Below are 23,437 nucleotides of genomic sequence, written 5' to 3'. Positions count from 1 at the left end.
TTTCTTTCTTATCTAATAAAGCAGATTTCCCCTGCCCAAAGATGCAGTCTGTGGCAGAGCTAGTTGTCTTCCCAAGAGAGGAAGTATTCAGTATTTGATAAAATACATCCACTCAGCAAGAAGCCTCCTCCAAGAGTGGATGCAGTGTCTTTCTCCACCTTGTTTTTATACTGAATCAGGATTATCTACATCCTCAGACTAGGAAATCCCCTCTCTGCTAAAATGTTCCCTTTTGTGTCCATGTAGTTTCGACCGCTTGCAATTGTCTTTGATGATTCCTATTGACTTCTGGGATGAGGTTACAGTTGACTATTGAACTTTGCATTAAGTAACTGGCTAACCAGCCAAGGGGTGCCAACTCTTTTGTTCTTAAATTGGCTGTCATGACAACATATGACTTCCTGATGACTAACACGCCAAGATCATGAGGCATGGGTTTCAATGTAGTTACATAATTCTTTAAATATTACTCTCTCACACACACACACACACACACACACACACACACACACACACACCTTACAATGGTTATGAGTACTGACAAGTTGCTAACTTTCAGCAGAGCCCTCAACCAGATAGGCTTCATGGATAAGAACCATGAATTCAGTGAATTGGGTGTAGCGAGTTTTGTCAGGCCAAAAGCTGGAGTTTCTTGTAAAGAACAACGAACCCTTTGCTAGGTGTCATCAGTAGGTCTCTGTGCCACAAAAGACTCGTATACTGAAAACCAAGAGGGATGTAGCAGTTCTCCAAAGAGGGCCCTATTTTTGGAGTTTAATGTACCCACCCTACACACAGCCACCTCATAGATCATTTCAATGCTTATTTTATGTACGTTTAGATGGGTAGCTGTCAAGTGGTGCCATAAACCTGTAGGTGAGGAGGTGGTGAAACAAAGGTAACCAAAACAAGAAAGTATTTTTCCCCCAGTTCCAGAAATACCGCAATGTGACAGTGGCTGCAGTTTTTACCGCTTAAGTTAAACACAACATTAAGGTGTTAATTGCATCAGTCAAAGCTCCCAAACAACAATGTATTAAAAGATTCTGACTGGTTTTGCAGGGGCGAGGTTTGGTTGTTTTTTTTTTTTTTCCTTTTGAAATGAAGAAGCTGTTAGCAGGTAGCAAATACAGCAGTTATCCACATTTGGCATACAGGAACATGAACCGTGCTCACCTCAGATATTTGTAATTCTCAAAAGTATTCACACGCGATTGTAACAGTTTCCTGTATTTCCAATTGAAACGTGCTGGCCAAATGAGTCTCACACTGACAGCTGTGCACCAGCAGCAATAAACCACAGATCCATGGTTTGTACTGCACAGTGGGTAGACATGATGTACATGAATTCCCAGTGGAATGCTTCCTCTCTTTGCAGAACAGAGGTCGTCGTGTTACGCTGTATTCTAACAAAACAAACCAGCAGTCAGGTAGCACTTTAAAGACTAACCAAACAATTTATTAGGCAATGAGCCTTCATGGGACAAACCCACTTCTTCGGATCTCTCTTTTTATATGCTTTTGTGTATACAATATAGCCTGGTAGAAAGTTTTAATCTGTAGTTACCTCTGCACGCAGTACCAGTGTTTGAAACAGTCTAGAATTTTGCCTTTGAATTTAGTGACACACTTATGCACAGGTCAGTACCGGCGTTTGAGATGAAAATGCGCAGCTTCATATTACAAACATGCAGAATCTGTGAGGGAAAGAAACAGTCTAACAAGAAGTAGTGCAGATCAACTCCACAAACGTGTCCTTCCCTCTGCACTGAAAAAGGAAGGGAAGAATGTTACAGTTCTAACCAACCATGTCGTTGACAACACGACAAATCCATGGGACCCTGCATCTCATCCAGAGGTGCTTACCAACCTATCCATTGCATGGAATGCGAGATTGCAAGAGCTTCTACTGAAAATAGCTGATGCTGGTGAAGAACAAACGGAGAAATTTGCGAGAGGCGCACTCAATTCTGAAGGGACTGTGGCAGCGTCAGGCCAGAGGGCCCCTTCAGAGTGGGAGAAAGGCAGCACGAAGAGGGGAAAAGACCTGCTAAACAGAAGCAGAGGGCAGCAGGGCACTTAGAAGCAGCTGGGAGGGAGCTGACTCAGGCAAACTGGGGTCAGCGGACTCCACTGCTGGCTTGCTGAAGGCCTTTAAAAACCCTCCCCAGCTGGAAGGTGGAGGAGAGGTGCAGGAGAGGCCGAGAGCAAAAGTTTGAGAGTAAGCCATACTGGCTCCAATGCAGAAACAGCAGGGAAGGGGGTCCCAGTAGCACTGGCTGGGCTCCCTACCCCAGAAACCCGATGCAAGCTCCAGCCACATGGGGAAAGGGGGGGGACTGACTCAAGTAGTAGCCTCGGTAAGCAGGGCCCTTGCGACAGGATACCCAGCTTCTTCAGCTCAGTCAAGAAATCCAGCATCACAACATTCACTGACTTGGTCAAGATGACCAAATTAAAGTCTAGGAAGAGAGACCAATCACAGCAGCTGTCAGTGCAGAAATGGTTTTCTCCAGAGCCATAACCTTAGTAAGATGCAGAGATGATGTTCTCAGACACCGAGTAGCACTTGTGCTTATGTCCCTCCTGTAGGGTGGTGGAACAATGACAGAGCTGAATTAGGGCATCAGCTGAAAGCCCAAGATGAAAGAATCCATGGGGCCGCAACCACGCAACAAATGAAAAAGTCAGAGTGCACGTCGAAGATGCTATGGCTATCACACAAGTGAAGCTGGAAACATTCCACACATTTGGGCTGTGTCTACACTTGCACTCCTCTTTCGAAAGAGGCATGCAAATGAGGCAAATCAAAAATGCAAATGAGGTGGGAGATATGCAAATTTGTATCTCAATTGCATATTCTTATTTCAAAATAGCTTCTTTCACAAGAAGAAAAGCAGTGTAGACACTGCTCTTTCGAAAGAGCAAACCCCATCTTCAAAAGAATCCTTCCCTTTTTTTATGGGAAGGATTCTTTCAAAGATGGGGTTTACTTACGAAAGAGCAGTGTCTATGCTGGTTTTCTTCTTTCAAAAGAAGCTATTTTGAAATAATATGTAAATGAGGTGTGGATATGCAAAATTGTATCTCATTTGCATACCTCTTTCAAAAGAGGAATGCAAGTATAGACACAGCCTTGGTGAATTGGCTGCTGAGTCCTTGAGGCAGACCGCAAAAGGGTTTGACAAAGCTAATTCTGTAATCTAAGTCTTTGACAGATAGAACAGTAACACTGTCAAAACTGCAGGAAAGCTTGAGGGACAGGATCTATGGTGGGATGCAAGGAATAGCAGGTGATTGCTGAACATCCTGCGCCTCCATGGCAAAACCTTTCTGAAGATGGCATCCAAGAAGTAGTCAGTGAATCACTCATAAATATATGCTTCAAAAGGTACCAGAAGTTTTTTCTTTGTCCTTGCTGTTTGCTACTTTCCAAAAATAGAACACGCACAACATGTGGGTTGAAACACACACCCTTACCAGCACAGCTGACAAATAGCTGCTACATATCTGCACGCTTGCTCTGTGATGCACTCACTCCCGAGTTCTGCCGTACATGCATTAACAGGATGCTGCGGTGTCCCTCCCTTTTTTGGTACTGGGGGGAAAAAGTTGTGGTTAATGCTGTCAAAACAAAGAGTTTACCACTTCAGAGATCTTGCCAAATTAGGAGGAGAAGGCGACCAACAAGTAAGCTGATAGCTGGGGAGGTAGCAGGCAACAGTATTGCCAGGGTGGGAAAGAAACGGAGACCCTCAGAGATCCGAATCGCTTGTACCTCATTCTAGACATCAGAAAGGACCAGGTACTGGCCAAATTCTCACCAGGTGAGGATCGTTTTGAAGAGGGTGTCAAAAGAGCACCTTGGCAAAGAACGATGTGGCTGTTTTCAAGTTTAGAAAAGCCAGATTTTGGATCACCACTGCAACGTGGACAGAAAAATGATGATGAACTATTGCCTGGATTCCTGAAGGACCCAAGTGCATCTGAACTTCTACGACACCTTAATTGGGCCTGCAGCAGTGGCTGTCTCTTACTGTAACAGTAAGCAGTGTCTGAAGTCACAGCAATCATTGCTGCTCCAAACCAGGCACCTACCAAGGGAGGTTTAGGTTGGACATTAGGAAAAAGTTCCTAACTGTCAGGGTGGTCAAACACTGGAATAAATTGCCAAGGGAGGTTGTGGAATCTCCATCGCTGGAGATATTTAAGAACAGGTTAGATAGATGTCTATCAGGGATGGTTTAGACATTACTTGGTCCTGCCACTGGGGCACGGGGCTGAACTCGATGGCCTCTCGAGGTCCCTTCCAGTCCTAGTATTCTAGGATTCTATGATACCAAAGAAACAAAGATGGGGGTAACCCACCCCTTCCCAGAGATCTTAAACAAGATGCTGATCGTGATGTAAACTAGCAATGTCACCAGCTCCATTACACTTCAGTGATAGCTGGTACAAACCATTAGATTTTGTTTCACTTTTCAGATTTTTTATTGTGACACTCTGAAAGTCTCAAAATAATCCAATTTCATGTCTTGAAGTAACACAATCATTAAACTAACAGAAACAAATGCAAATATTTCAAATTGGTCATTTTAATGCACTGATGCAGCCCTGTTACCGCAGAAATGGGGATAACTCTCATACCCCATCTTACAGCAGACAGAGGACGTTTCCAATAACGTATGGACATCCCTTTATATAAGAAGGGTACAATAAATGAACCAAAAAATCAGTCACCTCTGCCACTTGCCTGTTCTAGATTTAGTTCCGCCACTGACTTGCTGACCGCGGGGAAGTCACTAACCCTCTCCATGCCTCACTCTCCCTATCTATGAAATGGGCACGATACTTGTTTGCTTCACTTGGCCTTGAAAGGCAATTCATTAGTGCTGGTCAAGTGCTTGGAGAGCCGAACATGGGACGTGCCGGAGAAGAGCCATCTTCCCATACGTCATGGCTGCTCAGGATTGGTGCTCTGGCCCCAGATTTGGAAGATGTAGGAGGATCCTTTCAATGTGCCCCCAAGGAATTTCACACTTCCTCCAGGGTAAGTGACAGAGCTTCACCCCCTCTTTAGACTGGACCGCCGGTTTCAGCGCCTATGCTTCACCCCAGCAGCCCTGTTCAGAGAGTCCAGCAGAGACAGATCCCTGATGGAGTCTTCTATACTCTGCAGGGACTAATGCCCCTCACCACTCAGCATTTGCAAAGGTGCTCACCTCAGCATTGTCAAAGTAGACAGGGGTTGTTCATTAACTGGAACGCAGCATAGGAAATCCTGCAGGTAGTATAGCAAACTGAAGGTCAAAACCTAGTCCATTCAGGTTAGCCCAGAGCGCAGCCAAGCTGTACAGAACCCCCCATTCAAGCTTTGGTCCTCCCTCTATCTTCCGTGGTCAAATTCCAGGCGAGAGTCCTGACCCCTGCTACAGCTCTCCTCCGCCCACCCCCCAGTCACACCTTCCCAGTCCTTTTAATCCAGGTGAGGGTGGTTGCCGAGCCTCCCTGAAGAGAGGTGAGAGAATCCAAATCCTTCTGGGTCCCTGGTTGGCAGGTGCCCATGGATAGGCAGCCGGATTTACCCCCACTTTTTCAAACGTTCCACTAACGTGGAGCTAAAGGCCCTGCCAGTTCAGCAACACGCACACCTGTGTCTCGTAGGGTACGTCTTCACTCTGTGGAAGATCACTTAGCCAGGCTTCTGCAAGAAGAAACCTACATGCTGAGTTACCTAGGCCTAAAGTGCACACTGCAGAGAGTAACCCTGCTCTGGCTGCTCAGGGCCAAAATTGACAGTTGACCTGATATTTTCCTGTCACTATAGTGTTCTCTACGATAACAAGGCTTTCCAGCCTGTTCTGCAGGAGCACGTCGGTGACTTTGATTGCTCCATTTTAGGGATTCTTAAACTTTCTCATAGCCCAAACTGCACCTTAATAAGGAGATTGCTTCATGGTACCATCACCCTCCCGTCTGCAATGGCGTAACGCCTCTACGGCTGTGTCTAACCATCCTCCCTTTGAAGTAGGGAGGTAGTGAAGTAGGGTGTTGGGAGTTTGTTAATGAAGTGCTGTGCTGCATATGCAGTACTTCATTAAGCAAATTACCCCCCACAGCAACTTTTAAGTTTGAAACTTTTCAAGTGCTGGCTCCCGTCTAGCCACGGCTCATTGGCCGGTACGTCGACGTAAACTCTCAACACCCTACTGACCCTCCTCCCTTCAAAGTAGGGAGGTAGTATAGACAAGCCCTATGACAATTATTCCAATCGCTTGCCTGCATTTAAAGTATTCTTAGCTTCTTTCAATACTATTTAATGTACAGAAACAAGGAGAAAAGTTAGCACCACATGTTCAGCCAAGGCCACGAATAGATGCTCCACAGATCTCCTACCCAGAGCCGCTGCTCTGCCTTACTTCAGGCCAAGCACACGTACCACTGAGTAGGTAGAATACTAAGTTATCCATTCCATTGTATTGCCATGTTCACTCAGCATAGACCCAAGCTTAGGTATAAGCCAGCTATAGCACATTACAGAAACAAAACATAAAGCAGAGAGACTGGCCACCTATGGATTTGGTTACCTTCCCCCCACCCTCCAATATAACTAACATAGGGACCACTGAGCCCCACATAAAAGAGTTCAAGGATCCCAAACCTTGGGCAGCTACTAAACAGACTTGATAAATGCTTCAATTCCAAAACAAAAAAAAGCAGTCCAGTAGCACTTTAACAAAATAATTTATTAGGTGATGAGCTTTTCTGGGACAGACCCACTTCTTCAGCCATACCAGAAGAGACTCAGTAGTTAAGGCACAGAGAACCAAAAACAGTAATCAAGGTTGACAAATCAGAAAAAACATTATCAAGGTGAGCAAATCAGGGAGCAGAGGGGCGGTGGCGGGGCAGGGGGGTAAGTCTAGAGTTAGATAAAAGCCCCTATAACAACCTAAAAAATACCCATCCCAGTTCAAACCACGTTAATGTGTTGAATTTATATTTAGAGCCAAACTGAACCTGGGAGTAAGTGTATCAAATGCCCATCAAGGTTCGTAGAGCTGCGCTCATGGCCACCAAAGCTCACTTTGGTCCTTAAAAGTATAAGGGACTATCGCTAACAGCATTCATCTGTGTTTTGAGCTTGCCTGGGTTGAATCAAAAGCTTTCCTCCATAAATGCTTGCAAGTGCCCTACACATTTAAAACATCCTTCTCCCAGACCTGACCATGCCTAGAAAAGGTGGCCATATAAACCAAAGAACTAACCCTGGAATAGGAGCCAGATGAGAAGTTTCTACTTCCAAAGAAGGGTGAAACAAGCCCTGAATTTCTAGGCTCGTTCCCGACCATCCACAACTTCCAATAATTTCACAAGGTCTTGAGCCTGCCCAGTCGGTGTTTCCTGGGATCAGACACACACATTGCAAAAGACCAGGCTCTGAGGGGAAGAGCATCCATGCTCCATGTAGAATACCTTACGTTTGTGTCTGCCACTCTCTTCTTCTGGACAAAAGCCTTACGGACCCAACAAGCCTGCACCCCACTGCCCACGTGTGAAGGACAGTCACGATCATATTCCAAGAGACTTACCAGCTTCTGCGCTATGATATTATAGTGACTGAAGGACTGGACCAGGGCCACAAAACAGACTTTACAGCCAGCTGGGGGAAAAAAAAAAGACAAGACACATTAACCGCTATCAAAGCATTTGCAATGAAGAAGAGTCGGACACTCAACAGCCTATCAAAAAGAGCCAGAGAGGAAGATACTCTCACCACACCCAGATGGGAGTCGCTGGCTCAGATTTAACGTGAGTTTATTTTAAACTTGTAAACAGATGATTTTTCCTCATTGAAAGAAATGTTGTCCAGCTTAAAAAAAAAAAAAAAAATGAAAATAACCACCAAAAGCGCCCATAAGTTAGAAGCAATTTCTCTTTCTTTCCCTCCCCACCAGCCCCAGGCATTCTCTGCCATTGGAGAGTCTGTCTGAGAATTACCTTTCAAAACAAGGACAGTGGTCCATACCAAGACATGGTCTCGTCTGATGAATTAACATCTCTTGGACTGTGTCTACACTACTGCAAAGGGAGCACGGTAGTAGAGCATCAGGAGATTATTAATGAAGTGCTGCGGTGCATATGCAGCCCTTCATTAAGCTAATTCTACCCCGCAGCAACTCCAAAGTGTTAAACTTCGAAGTGCCAGCTCGCATGGAGCCGTGGCTAACCCGCCAGCACTTCGAAGTGCCTGGGCCACTTCAAAGTCCCTTTACTCCTCAAAAATTTTGCTGCCCAGGCACTTCGAAGTACCAGCCGGTTAGCCGTAGCTACATGTGAGCCAGTAGTTCCAAGTTCAACACTTTGGAGCTGCTGTGGGGAGAAATAGCTTAATGAAGGGCAGCCTATGCACCGCAGCAATTCATTAATAATCTCCCGACACCCTATTTACCATACTCCCTTTGAAGTAGGGAGGTAGTGTAGACAAGCCCTTGGAGTATCAAAAGGCCCTTTAATTTGGCTATCATGGGGCAAAAGACACACGCACATAGTTTAGCCCTGGTCTTGACAGATTTACACGCTTGGACTGAATGATAAACGAGAAGTTTCACCACAGAAGTCTCTTTACTAAGGACAGATACGGGTTTTGGAAAATAAAGGCCCTGGCTGGCTGAGGAGCATAACACACTGCATCCATCAGAAATGCAGCCTTAGAGCTTGGCAGCGCAGAGACTTCATTCAGGGTGCGTCTACACCCTGGGCTCCCTTACTTTGAAGTTAACTTCAAAGTATGTGTAGACTCTCTGCTGGCTACTTCCCAACAACAGTAGTATTGTACACGATAAACTTATACCGTATTCGCTGTATCTATTTGTATTTACTCTCACTCTACTGTGCTCATGGAAAACGTAACTCAAACGTACTTATGGTTCGGATGCCAGTTATCAGAGAGTTCCCGGTGACAGAATGCTGTGAGAGAAAGAGTTCGCTGTACATCTTTCACTTTCAAAGGCACTCTGTGTTTTACATTCTCTTCAGATTATGGAGAAGGTTGGCAAATTTCTTCTCTCGGTGTAGTAGGCATCCTTCAGTCTGCACAGACTATGGATCACGCCCTTTATAGTTTCACATGAGGACTTCATTTACAGCATCTACTGTGACTATGAAGACTCACACCAGAGTGACAGTCCTTGCTGCATCTCTTGCAGATGTGGTGGGTGTCTGACAAGTCCTTAGTGTGCTTTCTGTGCGCTCGCTTCTCCTCCGCTAGCTGTCTGATCCTCATCTCGCCCTTCTGAAGACCCTTGTGTAACCCCTGCCTCCATCTGTGTAGCCAGACATGAACCCCCCCACTTGGCCTTTTCTTCCTCTTCCCCCCACTGGGAGAGACAGAGAGAAACAAGCAGGGGAGACAGGTAGCCTTTGATGTCCTGGGAACACAGGTGTGCTGTCTCACCCAGCCTCTCTACTATACACAAAAAACAGACAGTGAATGGGCTAGCTAATGGCTGCCCTTCTGGCTGATCTCGGTGATTGACACGCCTGATCACTTCCCCAGGAAGAACGGGGAACCCCCGCCCATCACCTCCAAAGGTGCCCAATTGTCCACAATTCACAGGTGCAAATTGAGCCTTGCATCTTCCCTGGGAAACCTGGGGTTCAACACACATTCCTCCCAATTGGCCACTTGAGACCAGGAAGAAGCGTACGTGACAAAAGGGGTATAAAGGGGCTTGGCAGCCCACCCCCCTTTGAGTTTCAATGACCTCCACCTGCAGGCCAGGTCTGGAATTAACTCCCGAGACTGGGGACGCCTGGTTCGTATCTACTTCTTCCCGAGGGATTGAGAGAAAGATTCTGGGTCACACCGGATCTAGAAGGCAGGGGTAAGAATTACACCTGTATTACACTTCTTTCCTATAGGAATTGAGGGAAAGACTCTGGTTCCACCAGGTCCAGTACTAACTTGTACTTTAATCATTTATCTTTGTATAAATAAAAAGTAACTGTTAAAGCCTCTCTAAGTGTAATTTTCCTCTTGCTGCTGTACCCGAACTAAACACAAACAAAATAACCCAGCCTGCCCTGGCTGTTTAGCGTAGCTGCTGGTGTGGCATCACCCCCTTTGCCCCACCAGACCCTTAGCTGGCACCTGGGCATCGGCTCACAATCTGCTGCGGTCGTCTGCTAGTTCTTCCCAGTTGTCCAGCTCGATGTCTACCTCTCTGAGGTCTCTCTTGCAGACATCTATGTAGCGCAACTGGGGGCGTCCGGGAGGTCTTTTGCCAGAGGCTAGCTCACCATACAGGATGTCTTTTGGAATCCTTCCCTCATTCATCCTGTGGATGTGGCCAAGCCAGTGGAGTCGACACTGCCTGAGGAGGGTGTGCACGGCTGGGATTCCAGCTTGCTCAAGGACGGCGGTGTTGGTCACTCTGTCCTTCCATGATATTCCAAGGATGCGCCTGAGGCAACGCAAGTGGAAGATGTTCAGCCTCTTTTCCTGGTGGGCATACAGAGTCCAAGTCTCGCTGCCATAAAGGAGGGTGCTGAGGATGCAGGCTCTTCCCTCGGTGACACCTCTGCAACCCCCCAAGTGCAACAGGGATGCACGGGCGTAACGGAGGACAGATTTTGGTCCACCAACACCTAGGTGCTACACAGCAGAGCAGGTTCAAACGGCTGGTTCCTGAGAAACACGTTATGTCACAATCCCAACTGATTTATCCAGGACTGAAACTTCACCATGAGACATTTGGCAAAGTCCAGGGCTCCTCACAATAGCATTTAACACAATCCAGCTAGACAGGTCTGTTCTGGTGCAGCAGATGGATCATCAGCAGGAGACACTTAGCAATTTGAGATGGGTTTTGTTGGTTCATTTTGAAGTGTAGCCCTGGGCACTAGAGACTTTGCTGATATTTTTAACACGGCTTTCCTTTTACATCTCAAAAGCTGTTGGCACTGAGCAAGCTTTTGTTACACAACAGCTTCCCACCCAAACGAGCCAGAGGGTTTTACAACATTCATTCAGTTTCACAACACCCCTGTGGCTAAGCGTGCACTGCATCTTGCAGGTGGTGAAGCTGAGCCACTGAGAGATGAAGTCACATGCCCAAGGTTGCAGAGAAAGCCCAAAGACGAGTTAGGAATACAGCCCGTGAGGGCCAACTCCCAGAGTCCTCATCATCGTAAGAGTCTACCAGCTCCCTAAAACCAAGTTTTGGCTATATCTACACTAACTCAGAAGATCAACCCATTCAAGGTCGATCTCCCAGGGTTCGATTTCATGCATCTAATAGGGATGCGCAAAAAAGACCTCTCAGGGGTCGTGGTTGACCCCTGTACTTCTCGCAAGACACGAGGAGTAAGGGAGGTCACCAGGAGAAACTCTCCTATTGACCTTCCACAGTAGGGATGGCCAAGTACACTGAGCACAGATACGCTGATTCTCGCTACACAACTGCCGCAGCTAGAACTGCATATCTGTGGTCAACTTATTTAGCCTAGTGTAGATATAGCCTCTGCCCCACAGTTCATGTGTCAACTGGTGGTTCCACCAGAGCCTCGCGAGTCATTTCCTCTTTGCAGAGCTCACGTACCTCTGAGATAAAAGGAGAGGAAGTGGTGCACCAAGAAGCTGCCATCTGTCCTGGTATCACGCAGCAACGTCAACGTCCCCTGGAAAACAGCAAGCAGAGAGCCAGCCGTAAAGAAAGGCGAGAAGTGGCACAATTAAAATGCTGACAAAGGATCTGTCTACACCAGACAACTTTTAGCCACAGAGCTGTGTCCGCACAGCCGTATCGCTAACAATCAGACAGGGTAAACGCTGGGTGCCGGCACTTTTGCCCCACATGAGCAGCATTTTCTTTATCATCAGGAGTGCTCTAGAGCGTCACCCTAGCGGTTCACCCTGCAAATTTTTTGTTTCAGGGTTAAGGGTTTCTTAAGCACCTGTGAACCACAAAAGCTTTGCTGCTCATTTGCCAATGTAGACAAAGCCACACACATGCCATCACAGCTACAAAGGCAGCAGAACAGATGTGGACTGAGGCACACAGCTGCAAGAGGCTGCCATTAGTACTTGGGACTGGTGACCAGGAGGAGTCGAACGCAGCACAGACTGGTCCTCAAACTGCCTCTGAAGCTTTGGCCCTTACAACTAGCACCAAACCCTCAGATTCAGAGAAGAGACTCAGGTCCTGGCTATGCTTCAAACTCAACCACATTTGGAGAGCTGTGACGGGCTCCCAGCATGGACTGGCCTTGCAACACGACAGGACCAAATGGTGTTAAGCGTTCCCAGCTTGTGCTACAGCCCTGCCAAGGCCAAAGCTGTAGCTGGCTACAGAAACACAGCTCAAATACATTGCAGCTCTGTCTGAGACGTATCTGAAGGTTTACTGCGGGCCAGATGTGTCAGGCTGAGTTCAGCCAGAAGACGAACACCCTGGCCATGCTGACATCAGACCTAGGCTAAGCACATTTGTCACTGGCAGAGTTCTAGCGTGTCTGGGTGCTGCGCCTACCCTCCTCGCCGTCTGCTGTTATTATTGCTGATGCAGCTCCACTCCTGGTGGCAACAGCAGGAACATCAGTATAGGCAAACAGCAAGTGGCTGCTGGTGTTCTCACCACTGTTCTGGTCTAACTGGGCAAGGAGCAGGTCTAGACAACCGGATGGTAAAATGCTGGATACCTGGTGGTAGCAGGAGTGAGAAATTTGGGGTTGGGCGGGGGGAACTGAAGCACAATTTGCCGATCCTGGGACAAGCAGGTCCAGGCCCTCTCCCTCAATCAAACAGGAGGAGCCACTGCACACAGACCCCAGCTCAATACAGGGGACAACCAGCGAAAACACAGGTCACAGCTTGACAACCAGGGCTCCAGCGGGGGACACCAAGCAGAACACCCGACAGCACTCACTGCCCCTCAAAAGGTGTTCAAGGAGATCGTGGACACTGCGCAGGGGAGGCACGATCAGATCGAACACGGAGAGCAGCTCTCCAATTCCAGAGCAACACTCCAGTCCAGCTGCTCCCTCTGCGTACAGCGGATGCTCCTTTTGGCCAGCGCCGGGAGGAAGCCGACGAAGAGGGCTTGTGACTTTGCGGAGCCCTGGGTGGGGTGTCTCTAAACGGGGAAGGACAGCCAGGGCTTTCCCAGCCAATACACAAAATACGCAGCAGCGGAGGCACCAGGAAATCTGGGGCACAGTGCCCTCGGCTGCTGCTTGCTGTGTTACAGCGCCACGGCCACTCCTATTGCCCAGCTAGTCCCCCGAGGGCTGCACCCAGGCACTGCTCACTCTGTGGCAGTGGGCGGTGTGAGCCTGAGGGCCAAAGGACCCAGGAGGAGCAGCTGACAGCTGCACTGCCCTGCCCTGCCCTGCCCGAAGGGCGCTCCGGAGAGGGAGGCCAGTGTCCAGGCCACTGTGGCCCAGCTGCTACCTGGCCCTGGAAAAGGCTGGTTAGCCAGGGCTGGGTGCCCCCTCTCTGCCCTCCTCAGAAAATATCCCCTACTCCTGTCCCCTGTCCTTCCCTGGAGCGAGACCACAGAGCACCCCGAAGCAGAGCAGCACACGGGGGTCAGCTACCTGCAGGAACTTTGCTGAGGGCACAGATTGCAGGCTCAGCCTGCCGGGTTGGGAGAGCTGGGGCCACATTGCTCACTCCTCTGGAGCTGCCTCAGGCATGTGGCTGCCCGGCCACCCCCTGCTCCTCCTGAGTCCTCCAGCCCACAGGCTTGCCTCAGCTGAGCCTCCCTGCCCTGCTGCTGCTGGCTCCCAGCAGCCCTGGCCCTGCAGCCCCACTGGGGATTGGCTGCCCCACTGGAGGGGCGGGGGGGGTCGTGCAGGTGCTTGAGCTGCATAGAGCACCAACAGAGACAAAGATGGCCCCGGGTGCAGCCAGAACCTCAAGACGAGCTCCTGGCAGAGGGCTGCAGCCTGACACTTGCTACCCAGATGGATGCCAGGCTCTCCCCCTTGCCACAGAATGGGCAGGTGTCGGGGATGGGGGCGAAATGCCCCAGCTACACACCTATGCGTGCAGCTCCTAACCCTAACCCTATCCCTATCCCCAGCAGAGCATGGAACTGGAGGGTTCAGACTGACACCCTGGAGTTCCTGCCTTCCTGGGGTGGCAGCAGCAGTGCATGGTAGGAAGCACAAGCATCTACAAATGTCCTCCAGGTGCAGTTTGGAGGCAGGTCAGCTGGATGGCACTCAGATGGTCGAGGCAGGCAGGCCCCATGACAGGCCCTGGAGGGCCAGGGTGATCAAGGAGCACAAACCCCACTCAAGGAACACGAGAGAACAGGAATTGAAGGGGGGAAAAAGCGTAGCATGGACAAGACATGTCTTAGCGTAGGCCAGGACCCGGCTGTATTATGAGAACACGGTTCAGTCCTGCTGGGGTGGTTGCAATCAAGCCATCTCATGATCAAGTAACAGCCCTGTTCTGTTACAGGGCAGCAACATCACCCCACGTACTCAGGTGAAAGCAAACCCTCTTTTGACTTGGCAAAAGCATTTCCACGAGATAACGCGAGGCCCTGGTGTATAAACAGTTACAGTCAGGAGCCAATGAGGGAAAGACACAGCACAGCAAACACCACAGTCGGGCTGGAACAGCTCTAGACAAACTCCCTGACTACAACTATCAGGGAAACGGGCCTAGTACTCAGATTAAAGAGCTGGGTTTGGAGCCTGTCTTTCAGCCCACTGTGCAATAAACTGCAGGTCTGTCGCCAATGTCGCAGGCGGGCCCAGCTTATAACCACGCAGCCTAAAGAAAGCCTGTGTCGCTGACAGTGTCTCCCCACCAGTCACGCTCAGCCCCGGCATAACTAGCAGGTACGTACGCACATCAGGTTAAAACTGGAGGCCTTTGGGGAGCTTGTTTGTACTTGCAGCATTTTATTCAGAACGCATTTCCTTTAATGGCTGGTCAGAGGTGCTAAGTAGCACGGAGAAGCTACATGCTGCCAATTGAATATGCTGCCTCCACACCAGGTCAGAGCATTGTGACCACAACCAACCAACCCACCCACCCACTCAGGGCTTTGTTTTAGTTCACGCGCAAAAGAGAGGAAAAGATAATATTGGAAATCCCAGGCAAGCGAGCCCTGATCTTGACTGGAGTCTTGTGGCTCTGTTAGTACAAACAAAGTGCTCCACTCCTCCCTTAACACTCACTCAAACTCCCCTGGTGCACAAGATTTACCAAAGAGGAAATATTCACTACTAGCACCAACCTGACAATGACAGCAAGCAGGGCTGTCCTGAGGGGTGGGCGGGGCAACCCAGCGGCTGTGCTGCAGGCTCCGCCCCTACCCCACTCCATTCCCACACTGGCTGGGGATTACATGGGGCAGGGCGTGGGTGGCAGCATACGGCTGCAGCAGGGGATTGCATCCCCCGACCCTCGTTTCCCCCCACAACACTCGCTATGCGGCATGAGCAGCAGCTGGCTCCGCTCTGCCATGCCCTCCCAGCTCACTGAGGCTTGCTTCTCCACGGGCAGTGAGGAGCAGAGGCTCTGAGCATGGCAGAAAGCAGGAGTGGGGCTCAGCGGGGCCAGGAGACCATGGCCCAACAGAGCCAGCTGCCGCTCACACCACGTGGGGAGTGTGGCAAGGGGAGAGGAGGTGACCCCCTGCTGCTACTGCCTGTCCAGCTGCCCGCACTCTGCCCCATGTAATTCCCCCCCCACACCCATAGGATGGCTGGGGCTGCCGCCATGGGGCCCCCCCAAACACAGGGAGTCTGGGGCGGCCGTCCCACCTTGTCCTATACACGGGACAGCTCTGACAGCAAGTCTCACAAGCTAAGGAAAGGTGGCCTGAGTCAGTATGTAATGGTTGACCGAGAAGGAAAACTTTGTAACTACAGAAATTTAAGTCAGCGATTCATGAGGTCCGCTCATGAATGCAAACCTCTATCCTGCAGCCAGAACCATGCAAGATTGCCAAAAGCTCCAAGAAGCTTCACTTATATGGTCAATAACATAGGAATTGCTAAACTGGGTCAGATCCAAGGTCCATCTCGTTAATATCCCCTTGCAGACAACAGCTAGTCCTAGATGCTTCAGAAGATGTACCAACTCTGCAGTTCTCAAACCCCTTCTAGTGCTGAAGGATGTGCTGCTGTGTTATCTTTGGTGTAGAAAATGTTTGTTCTCTTGGCACTCAGCTAAAAACACCAGTGTGAATGGATCCGAGCTGTCTGGGGTTTGGGGCATGTGTAAATGGAACTTTTACTACGACAATGTTAAGCCCAAGTATCAAAGGGGTAGCCGTGTTAGTCTGTATCTGCACAAACAGTAAGTAACAGTAACCCTATGGGCCATTCTTGGTGCCTAGGTATTCAAGTCCCGGTAACTGAGGTTAACACTGAGAAGGCCTGTGGCACCTTATAGACTAATAGATTTATTGGAGCAGAAACTTTTGTGGGCAAAGACCCACTTTGTCAGACGCAGGCATGAGATGGGTCTTTGCCCACAAAACTTTCTGCTCCAATAAATCTGTTAGTCTATAAGGTGCCACAGGCCTTCTCAGTGTTAACCTCAGTTACCGGGACTTGAATACCTAGGCACCAAGGATGGCCCACTTCTCTGCAGGAGTTGTACCACTTTCTTCAGCACTGCTGCCAGCAGAGCTGAGCCCTTAGTCAGCAGCTGCCACTTGCTGGCTGCCCAGCTCTGAAAGCAGCGGTACAGCAGGAAGGATGACATGGGTGAGGTGTTACCACCCTGACTTCTGCGCTGGTGCTGGCAGGTTGCTGCCTTCAGAGCTGGGCACCCAGACAACAGTACAACCACCCGTCTCCAGCTGCCCACCTCTGAGGGTAGTGCAGAAGGAAGGGTGGCAATATCGTGAAGTGCTTCTCCTAGGCAAATTGTTCCAGTGTTTAACCACCCTGACAGGAAGTTTTCCTAATCTCCAACCTTAACGGCCCTTGCTGTAACGTAAGCTCACTGCGTCTTGTCCTACTGGCAGTGGCTGAGAAGAATGGTTATCCTTCCTCCTCCTTGTAACAATCTTTTATGTACTTGAGAGCTGTTATGTTCCCTCTAAGACTTCTCTTTTTTCTGACTAAACAAACCATTTTTTTCCATTCTTTCCTCATAGGTCATGTTTTCTAGACCTTCAGTTATGTTTGTTGCTCTCCTCTGACCTTTCTCCAATTTTTCCACATTTTTCCTGAAATGTGACTCCCAGACCCAGAAACAATAATTTAACTGAGGCCTAATCAGCACAGAATTGAGTGGAAGAATTAGTTCACGTCTGTCTTACAATACTCCTGCTAACAGATCCCATAATGATGTTCACTTTTTTTGCACCGGTGTTAACACTGTTGACTCATATTTAACTTGTCCACTATGATCCTCAGATGCCTTTCCACATCCTCCTTCCGTAAAGATAAAATATACAGAGGTACACATCTTGTTGAACTGGAAGGGACCTCAGGAGGTCATCAAGTCCACCCCACCACCCTTTTAGCGAGGGTGAGCCCCAACTTTTTTTCAAACCCCAGATCCCTAAATGGCCCCCTGAAGGGTTAAACTCACAACACTGGGTTTTATAAGCCAATGCTCAAACCCCTGAGCTATCCTGCCAGGGATTGTGTTTTGTATTGTAGGAGAAAGAAGCAGCCTGAAGCATATGTACGTCTGAGGCCTAAACCAAAGAAAGCAAGAGTTAGACTGTTAGTAACAGGCAGAACCTGTCAAAAAGAGCATATTTGCTTGCAAGTCAGTGTCCAAGACAGGAACGAGCAGTAGTAGTGCCAAAACAGAGAATACGTAAATATATCCCCCAGGCCATCATGAGGATAGCCCAACCTAGCACACAATAAAACACTGACAGAGGTTGTGCTTTCACGCCTGAGGTTTCAGAGGTTTGTCTGAAACCTCAGGCATGAAAGCACAAGAGCTGGTGAACAGGAAAGCTTTGTCTGCAATGACAGGAGGAGCGCAGAAGGGAAGGTAACAATGTGTCCTTAATGCATAAGATGATACGCGATGTGTGTATCAGAGATGGTTTCTCTCAGTCTTTAAATGTTGGGGTACCTCAAATTTACTCTTGGTCCACACTAGAGGGCAGTGTTGCTATCCTGGCACCGACCATGCAGGTCCATTGTTAAGGATTACATATGTGTAGTGGTTCAGTAGAGTCTGCTGATAATTATTACTGTACCTCGTTTAACCTGGCTTGGATACCTTGAGACCTTATCCAATTTTGTGGTCTTTGGGGCTCTCTCAAAGGCTACCGCAATAGTCATCTGTGCGGGGCTAACGTGACATACTACAGGAGCGTAGACATGTGGCCAAAAGATTATCATCGCTGGCAGAGCAGGAGCCCTGTCAGGACACCACACCAGTGACTTCTGACTACCACGTGTGCGCAGCTAATTATGCCTTTCTAAGCAGAGTACTTTGCATGTGTCCTATCTGTATTTCACCTTATTTACAGCAGACCATGTCTCTGGTTTGTGCAGATCATTTTGAATTATAATCCTATCCTCTAGAGCACTTTGACGCCTCCAAGCTCGGTGTTGTCCACAACCTTTGTAAGTATACCCTCTTTGCCCTTATCTACATCACTGAGGAAGATCTACACAGAACTGACCCCTGTGGACTCCAGTCGTTGTGCCCTTCCATGTTGACAGCAATCCCTTGATAAGTATTCTCTGAGAACGGTTTTCCAACCAGTTCCACCCACCTTACAGTAGCTCCATCTAAGTTGTAGTTCCCTAATTTGCTTATGAAAAGGACACATAACAGTATGAAAAGCCTCAGTAAAGTCAAGATATACCACATCTACCACTTCCCCCCCCATCCACAAGGCTTCTTATTCTGTCAGAGAAAGCTACTGTGTTCATTCGATTCTATTTGTTTTTGACAAATGCATGCCGACTGCTACTCATTGCTGACAAGGAAGAATGATTCTGTACTGGTGGGAACATGGCAATGCAGGGATTATGGAGATCAGAGAGGAGGTAATCAAAGAAATATCAGAACTGTAATGCCTGCTCTTCCCTGCATGGCCCGAGAATCTAGAGGAGGGGCGGGGAAAGATCTCTCAACTCACAGCCACCAGGACAGAGGTGCTGGATGTTCAATTCTCCCAGCTCCACGTCAGGCATTGGAGTGGCACAGAGGTTAAGAAGATTGTCTAGCAGAATGCGATAAGAACATAGGACTGGAAGAGGCCTGCTGAGGCAAAGTCTCCACTATTGCAGGCAGCACCATTTTCTCATCAGATTTAAAGACAGGGATGGATCACACCATCTAGTCCAATATCCTGTCTTTTGACAGTGGCTAATGCCAAATGCTTCAGAGAGAATGAACAAGCAATCCTCAAGTGATCTGTCCCTTGTCTCCCATTTCCAGGGTCTCAGAAAAAGAAACTAGGGACACTTCAGAGCAGACTGTGGATGCAGCTTATTGCCTCTCTCAGACAGCCTCATGCCACAAGCTGAGGGAGCCCTAGTGAAACGCAAAAGGCCAATGGCCCGTTTACAGCCTTTTCGAAGGGCATTTAAACTAGACATGCAGTTAAAAAGAAACACATGGGAAAGGACAAGGGATCCTCAGCCACAGGGGAACATATGTGGGAAGGAATAAAAGGTGGGGCAGCCCCAGGGGGCAAGCAAATGGGGGTTGTAGCCATCTGGCCAGGGGACCCACAGAACTGGGCAGGAGGAAGCCCTGGGGAGAGCAGTGCAGTACCCAGCAGCCCCGAGGGGTGTCAGTCCCAACCAGAGGGTCACGACATCCAGGCGGATGGCCTGCCACGAGCGGAGCTGCCCCCAGGCGGCATCCGAGGCAGAGAGAAGGCGGTGGGCTCCGACAGGCGGCAGCGTGGGGGTCCCTGGCCGTTCCACGCCCCCGCAATCCCTGGGGTTCCCCCCTCCACGGCCAGTCGCTGGGACCGAGGAGGGGTCGCCCCGGGGACCCCACTGGGGGTGGCGCCGCCAGCGCTGGGAGCAGCCCGCGGAGACAAAGCTCGGGCCCCGGCCGCGTGCCTGCCTCTACCCGGCGCAGGCGGCCCCGAGCCTCTCCAGGTGACTGCGGGTCGCGCACGTGCTGGGCGGGGCTGCGGCCCCTCGCTGGCCCCGGCCCCGGCGAGCGCTACTTTGGGGCCGGCAGCGCCGGGGCAGGAGGAGGGAGCTGGCACCGAGCCCAGCGGCCCCACGCCCCCTTCGGCCCGAAGCAGGCCGGCGCGGACTACACTTCCCAGAAGGCATCGCTCCCGGCACGCAACGCGACTTCCAGAGGGACAGGAGAGGACTACATCTCCCAGCAGGCTTTGCTCCTCCGGGGCCGAGCGGTGCATGCTGGGAGTCGTAGTCCCAATCGAGCCCCACACCCTGTCAGGAGCGTGCCTAGCCGCGAGCCCTCCCTCACCTGCGCGGGCCTGTCCGGGGAGGCATTCAGGAGCTCGTTCAGCTCAGCGAACATCCTGCGCCAGGCTTCCGCTCCGCCGCGGCCTTCGCCACAGCCCGTACGGGACCCGCCGAGCACTTCCCAAGCCGCGAGCTCGTGGCGCAGTATAATGTAGTACGCATGCGCCTCGCTCGCTCCGCCCCTTCTGTCCCAGACGGCTGGCCCATGCTGCCCCCTGCTGCTGCCGACTCTCTCTCCGCGGTTTATAGGGAGAGCGGGCGGGGCGGGGGGTGTGCGCGCGCCTGGCCCTATGGGGCGAGAGATTCCCACAGCCCCCGCCACTGCCCCTGGGGGTGACAGTTCCCCCCTGCTCCCTTACCCTGGGGGGTGACAATTACCCCCCCCCGCTCCTGGGGGGGACAGTTCCCCCCACCCCCTTTCCCAGGGGGGTGACAGTTTTCCCCCCCTGCTCCTGGGGGGGACAGTTCCCTCCTGCCCCCCTTCCCTGGGGGGTGACAATTCCCCCCCTGCTCCTGGGGGGGACAGTTCCCCCCACCCCCTTTCCCAGGGGGGTGACAGTTTTCCCCCCCCCCGCTCCTGGGGGGGGGACGGTTTCCCCCCAGACACTATCACTGCTCCCGAGGTGGGACAGTTCCCCCCACTAGCCCCACCACTGGGAGAGTCCAGTGCCACCCAGCTGACTAGCAGAGTGCACACAACTCGGTTTTTTTGTTCCTCCAGGCCTGCACATTCGCACGTACTTCCATGCATATAACATTTGTTCTGCACACGGACGGAAAGGATCAGAGGAAGCACAGCCCAGGCCCCTCCGCAACCTCCCCTGCGGTGTGACAGTTCCCCACCACTGCCACCTTCAGTACCTGGCCCCCACAGACTGACCATTTCCCCTGAAGCTCACGGTGCCTGGCCTACGTGACAGTTCCCCTCACAACCTCCAATAATTGGGTACATCCTCCACCTGCCGCAGCAATCAGTACCATGGTGGGGGGGGTGCATAACTCAGCAGGGGGCTGGAGAAGCTCCTGCATAACTTGCTCCAAACAGGGCTTTGCTAATTCTGGGTGTGATTTCACACCACTCCTTTCTCTGCCCCTTCTCCGTCTCTGCTCTTCGTCCTGCCAGGGCCCCTTCTGTTGTACTAATCCCAGCTGTCATGAGGAATCCGTGTCCCCACAGAGTCTCAGGTGCCACCCCACGAGCACTGGAGACCACGGTTATACCGATTCCCTTTCTTGGGAGATTCCCTCCTCCAGTGGAGGTTTATCACTGCGCTAAGTAAGCCAAGCCAGTGAAACTGTTAAACCTGTTGCCCTAAGACTGCCTTCCCTGTATTGTTTATTTGCTATACAGCAAGGTCGCAACATTGGCGAATGCCACGTTCACAAATTCATAAGAACATAAGAACGGCCATACTGGGTCAGACCAAAGGTCCATCTAGCCCAGTAGCCTGTCTGCCAACAGTAGCCAATGCCAGGTGCCCCAGAGGAGGTGAACCGAAGACAATGATCAAGTGGTTTGTCTCCTGCCATCCATCTCCCACCTTCGACAAAAGGCTAGGCACCATACCTTACCCCTTGCTAATAGCCATCTATGGACCTGACCTCCAAATATTTATCGAGCTCTTTTTTAAACTCTGTTAGAGTCCTGGCCTTCACAGCATCCTCTGGTAAGGAGTTCCACAGGTTGACTGTGCGCTGTGTGAAGAAAAACTTTCTTTTATTAGTTTTGAACCTGCTACCCATTAATTTTATTTGGTGTCCTCTAGTTCTTATATTATGGGAACAAGTAAATAACTTTTTGGTATTCACTTTCTCCACACCATTCATGATTTTATAAACCTCTATCATATCGCCCCTCAGTCTCCTCTTTTCTAGACTGAAAAGTCCCAGTCTCTGTAGCCTCTCCTCACATGGGACCCTTTCCAAACCCTTAATCATTTTAGTTGCCCTTTTCTGAACCTTTTCTAACGCCAGTATATCTTTTCTGAGGTGAGGAGACCACATCTGCATGCAGTACTCAAGATGTGGGTGTACCATAGTTTTATAAAGGGGAAGTAAAATATTCAATTATTCACAAGCAGGCTCACTTCCCCGGGGCTCCGGGATGGGACCGCTGGCGGTTGATGCCGCTTCCCCAGCTCCCCTTGTCCTCACCACTGATCTCTGCCCCCATCCCTGCTGCCGTCCCTATTCGCAGAAGTCAACATTCTCAACATAGAACCCTCATAAACATTGAGACCCTACTGTGCTTCCAACCCATCAAACGTTATGAGTATCAAAAGTACAGCCATCTAGAAGCCATCGGGCCATGATGCAGGATAACACCAAGTTGCTATCTTGAAAACAAAGCAACAAATAAAGGCAATACATAACAGTGTAAAACTCCTAAGCAGTTAGATCTCATGGCTTTCATTCAACGCCCAGTGTGGCAGGGCCTCAGAACTAAAATCCTGAGTCTCTGTCATGGTGTGTCTGTGTGGGAGGGCTAAGCTGATGTACTTACAGTTATCACCCTGGATTTCCCAGCTCAGGGAGCTGAGATGCTTGACTGACATGGTCCAGTCTCCTAGGACACTAATAAATAAAAATACGTCTTTGCAAACTGAGCAAATCCCTCACGCCCCAAAAAAGAGGGATCTTCTCAGACCAGATATACTTGCTCATGCAAAGCCACATTAAACCATGTAACTCTCCTAGGGCTAGGAAATTTTAACAAGGGAGCAGCTCAGGGCAGGTTGAATGGCAAGTGATGAAGATAAGAAAAGAAACAGGCAAATTAACCCTTTAACTCCACCTATGTTGTGGGGAAAAATTTAGTCGATTTAACCCTTGAGCTGCACTGCCACGGGATGTCAGAGAAGCAGCTGGCATGGTTCCAGAAGGGAGTCTGCTCACTGGGTGCAGAATTGCACTGTGGCAATGTGGGCGTGAGATTTGACAGACTTTCCAGACAGGTGGGTCTCGCTGGGTGACAGCAGATGGAGACAAGGAAGCTCCACGACAGAGAGAAAATAGCGCAGTG

General features: G+C 50.0%; 1 protein-coding gene across 2 annotated transcripts in view; it reads right to left on the bottom strand.

The window, feature by feature from the left end:
- Positions 1–20,550, bottom strand: part of ELP6 (elongator acetyltransferase complex subunit 6) — a 39,756-nt gene extending 19,206 nt beyond the window's left edge. For both annotated transcript variants that reach the window (XM_074986340.1, XM_074986341.1), the window contains exons 1-3: positions 20,417–20,550; positions 11,604–11,682; positions 7,593–7,663 (exon numbers count right to left, since the gene is read on the bottom strand). In XM_074986340.1, coding sequence (XP_074842441.1) covers positions 7,593–7,663; positions 11,604–11,682; positions 20,417–20,470 — 204 coding nt within the window. In that variant the 5' untranslated portion in view covers positions 20,471–20,550. The remainder of the gene's footprint in view (positions 1–7,592; positions 7,664–11,603; positions 11,683–20,416) is intronic.
- Positions 20,551–23,437: the final 2,887 nt, after the last annotated feature.

The sequence above is a fragment of the Carettochelys insculpta genome, chromosome 2 (assembly GCF_033958435.1).
Source record: "Carettochelys insculpta isolate YL-2023 chromosome 2, ASM3395843v1, whole genome shotgun sequence".
NCBI lineage: Eukaryota > Metazoa > Chordata > Testudines > Carettochelyidae > Carettochelys > Carettochelys insculpta.
This window is presented reverse-complemented; position numbering and strand designations above follow the sequence as displayed.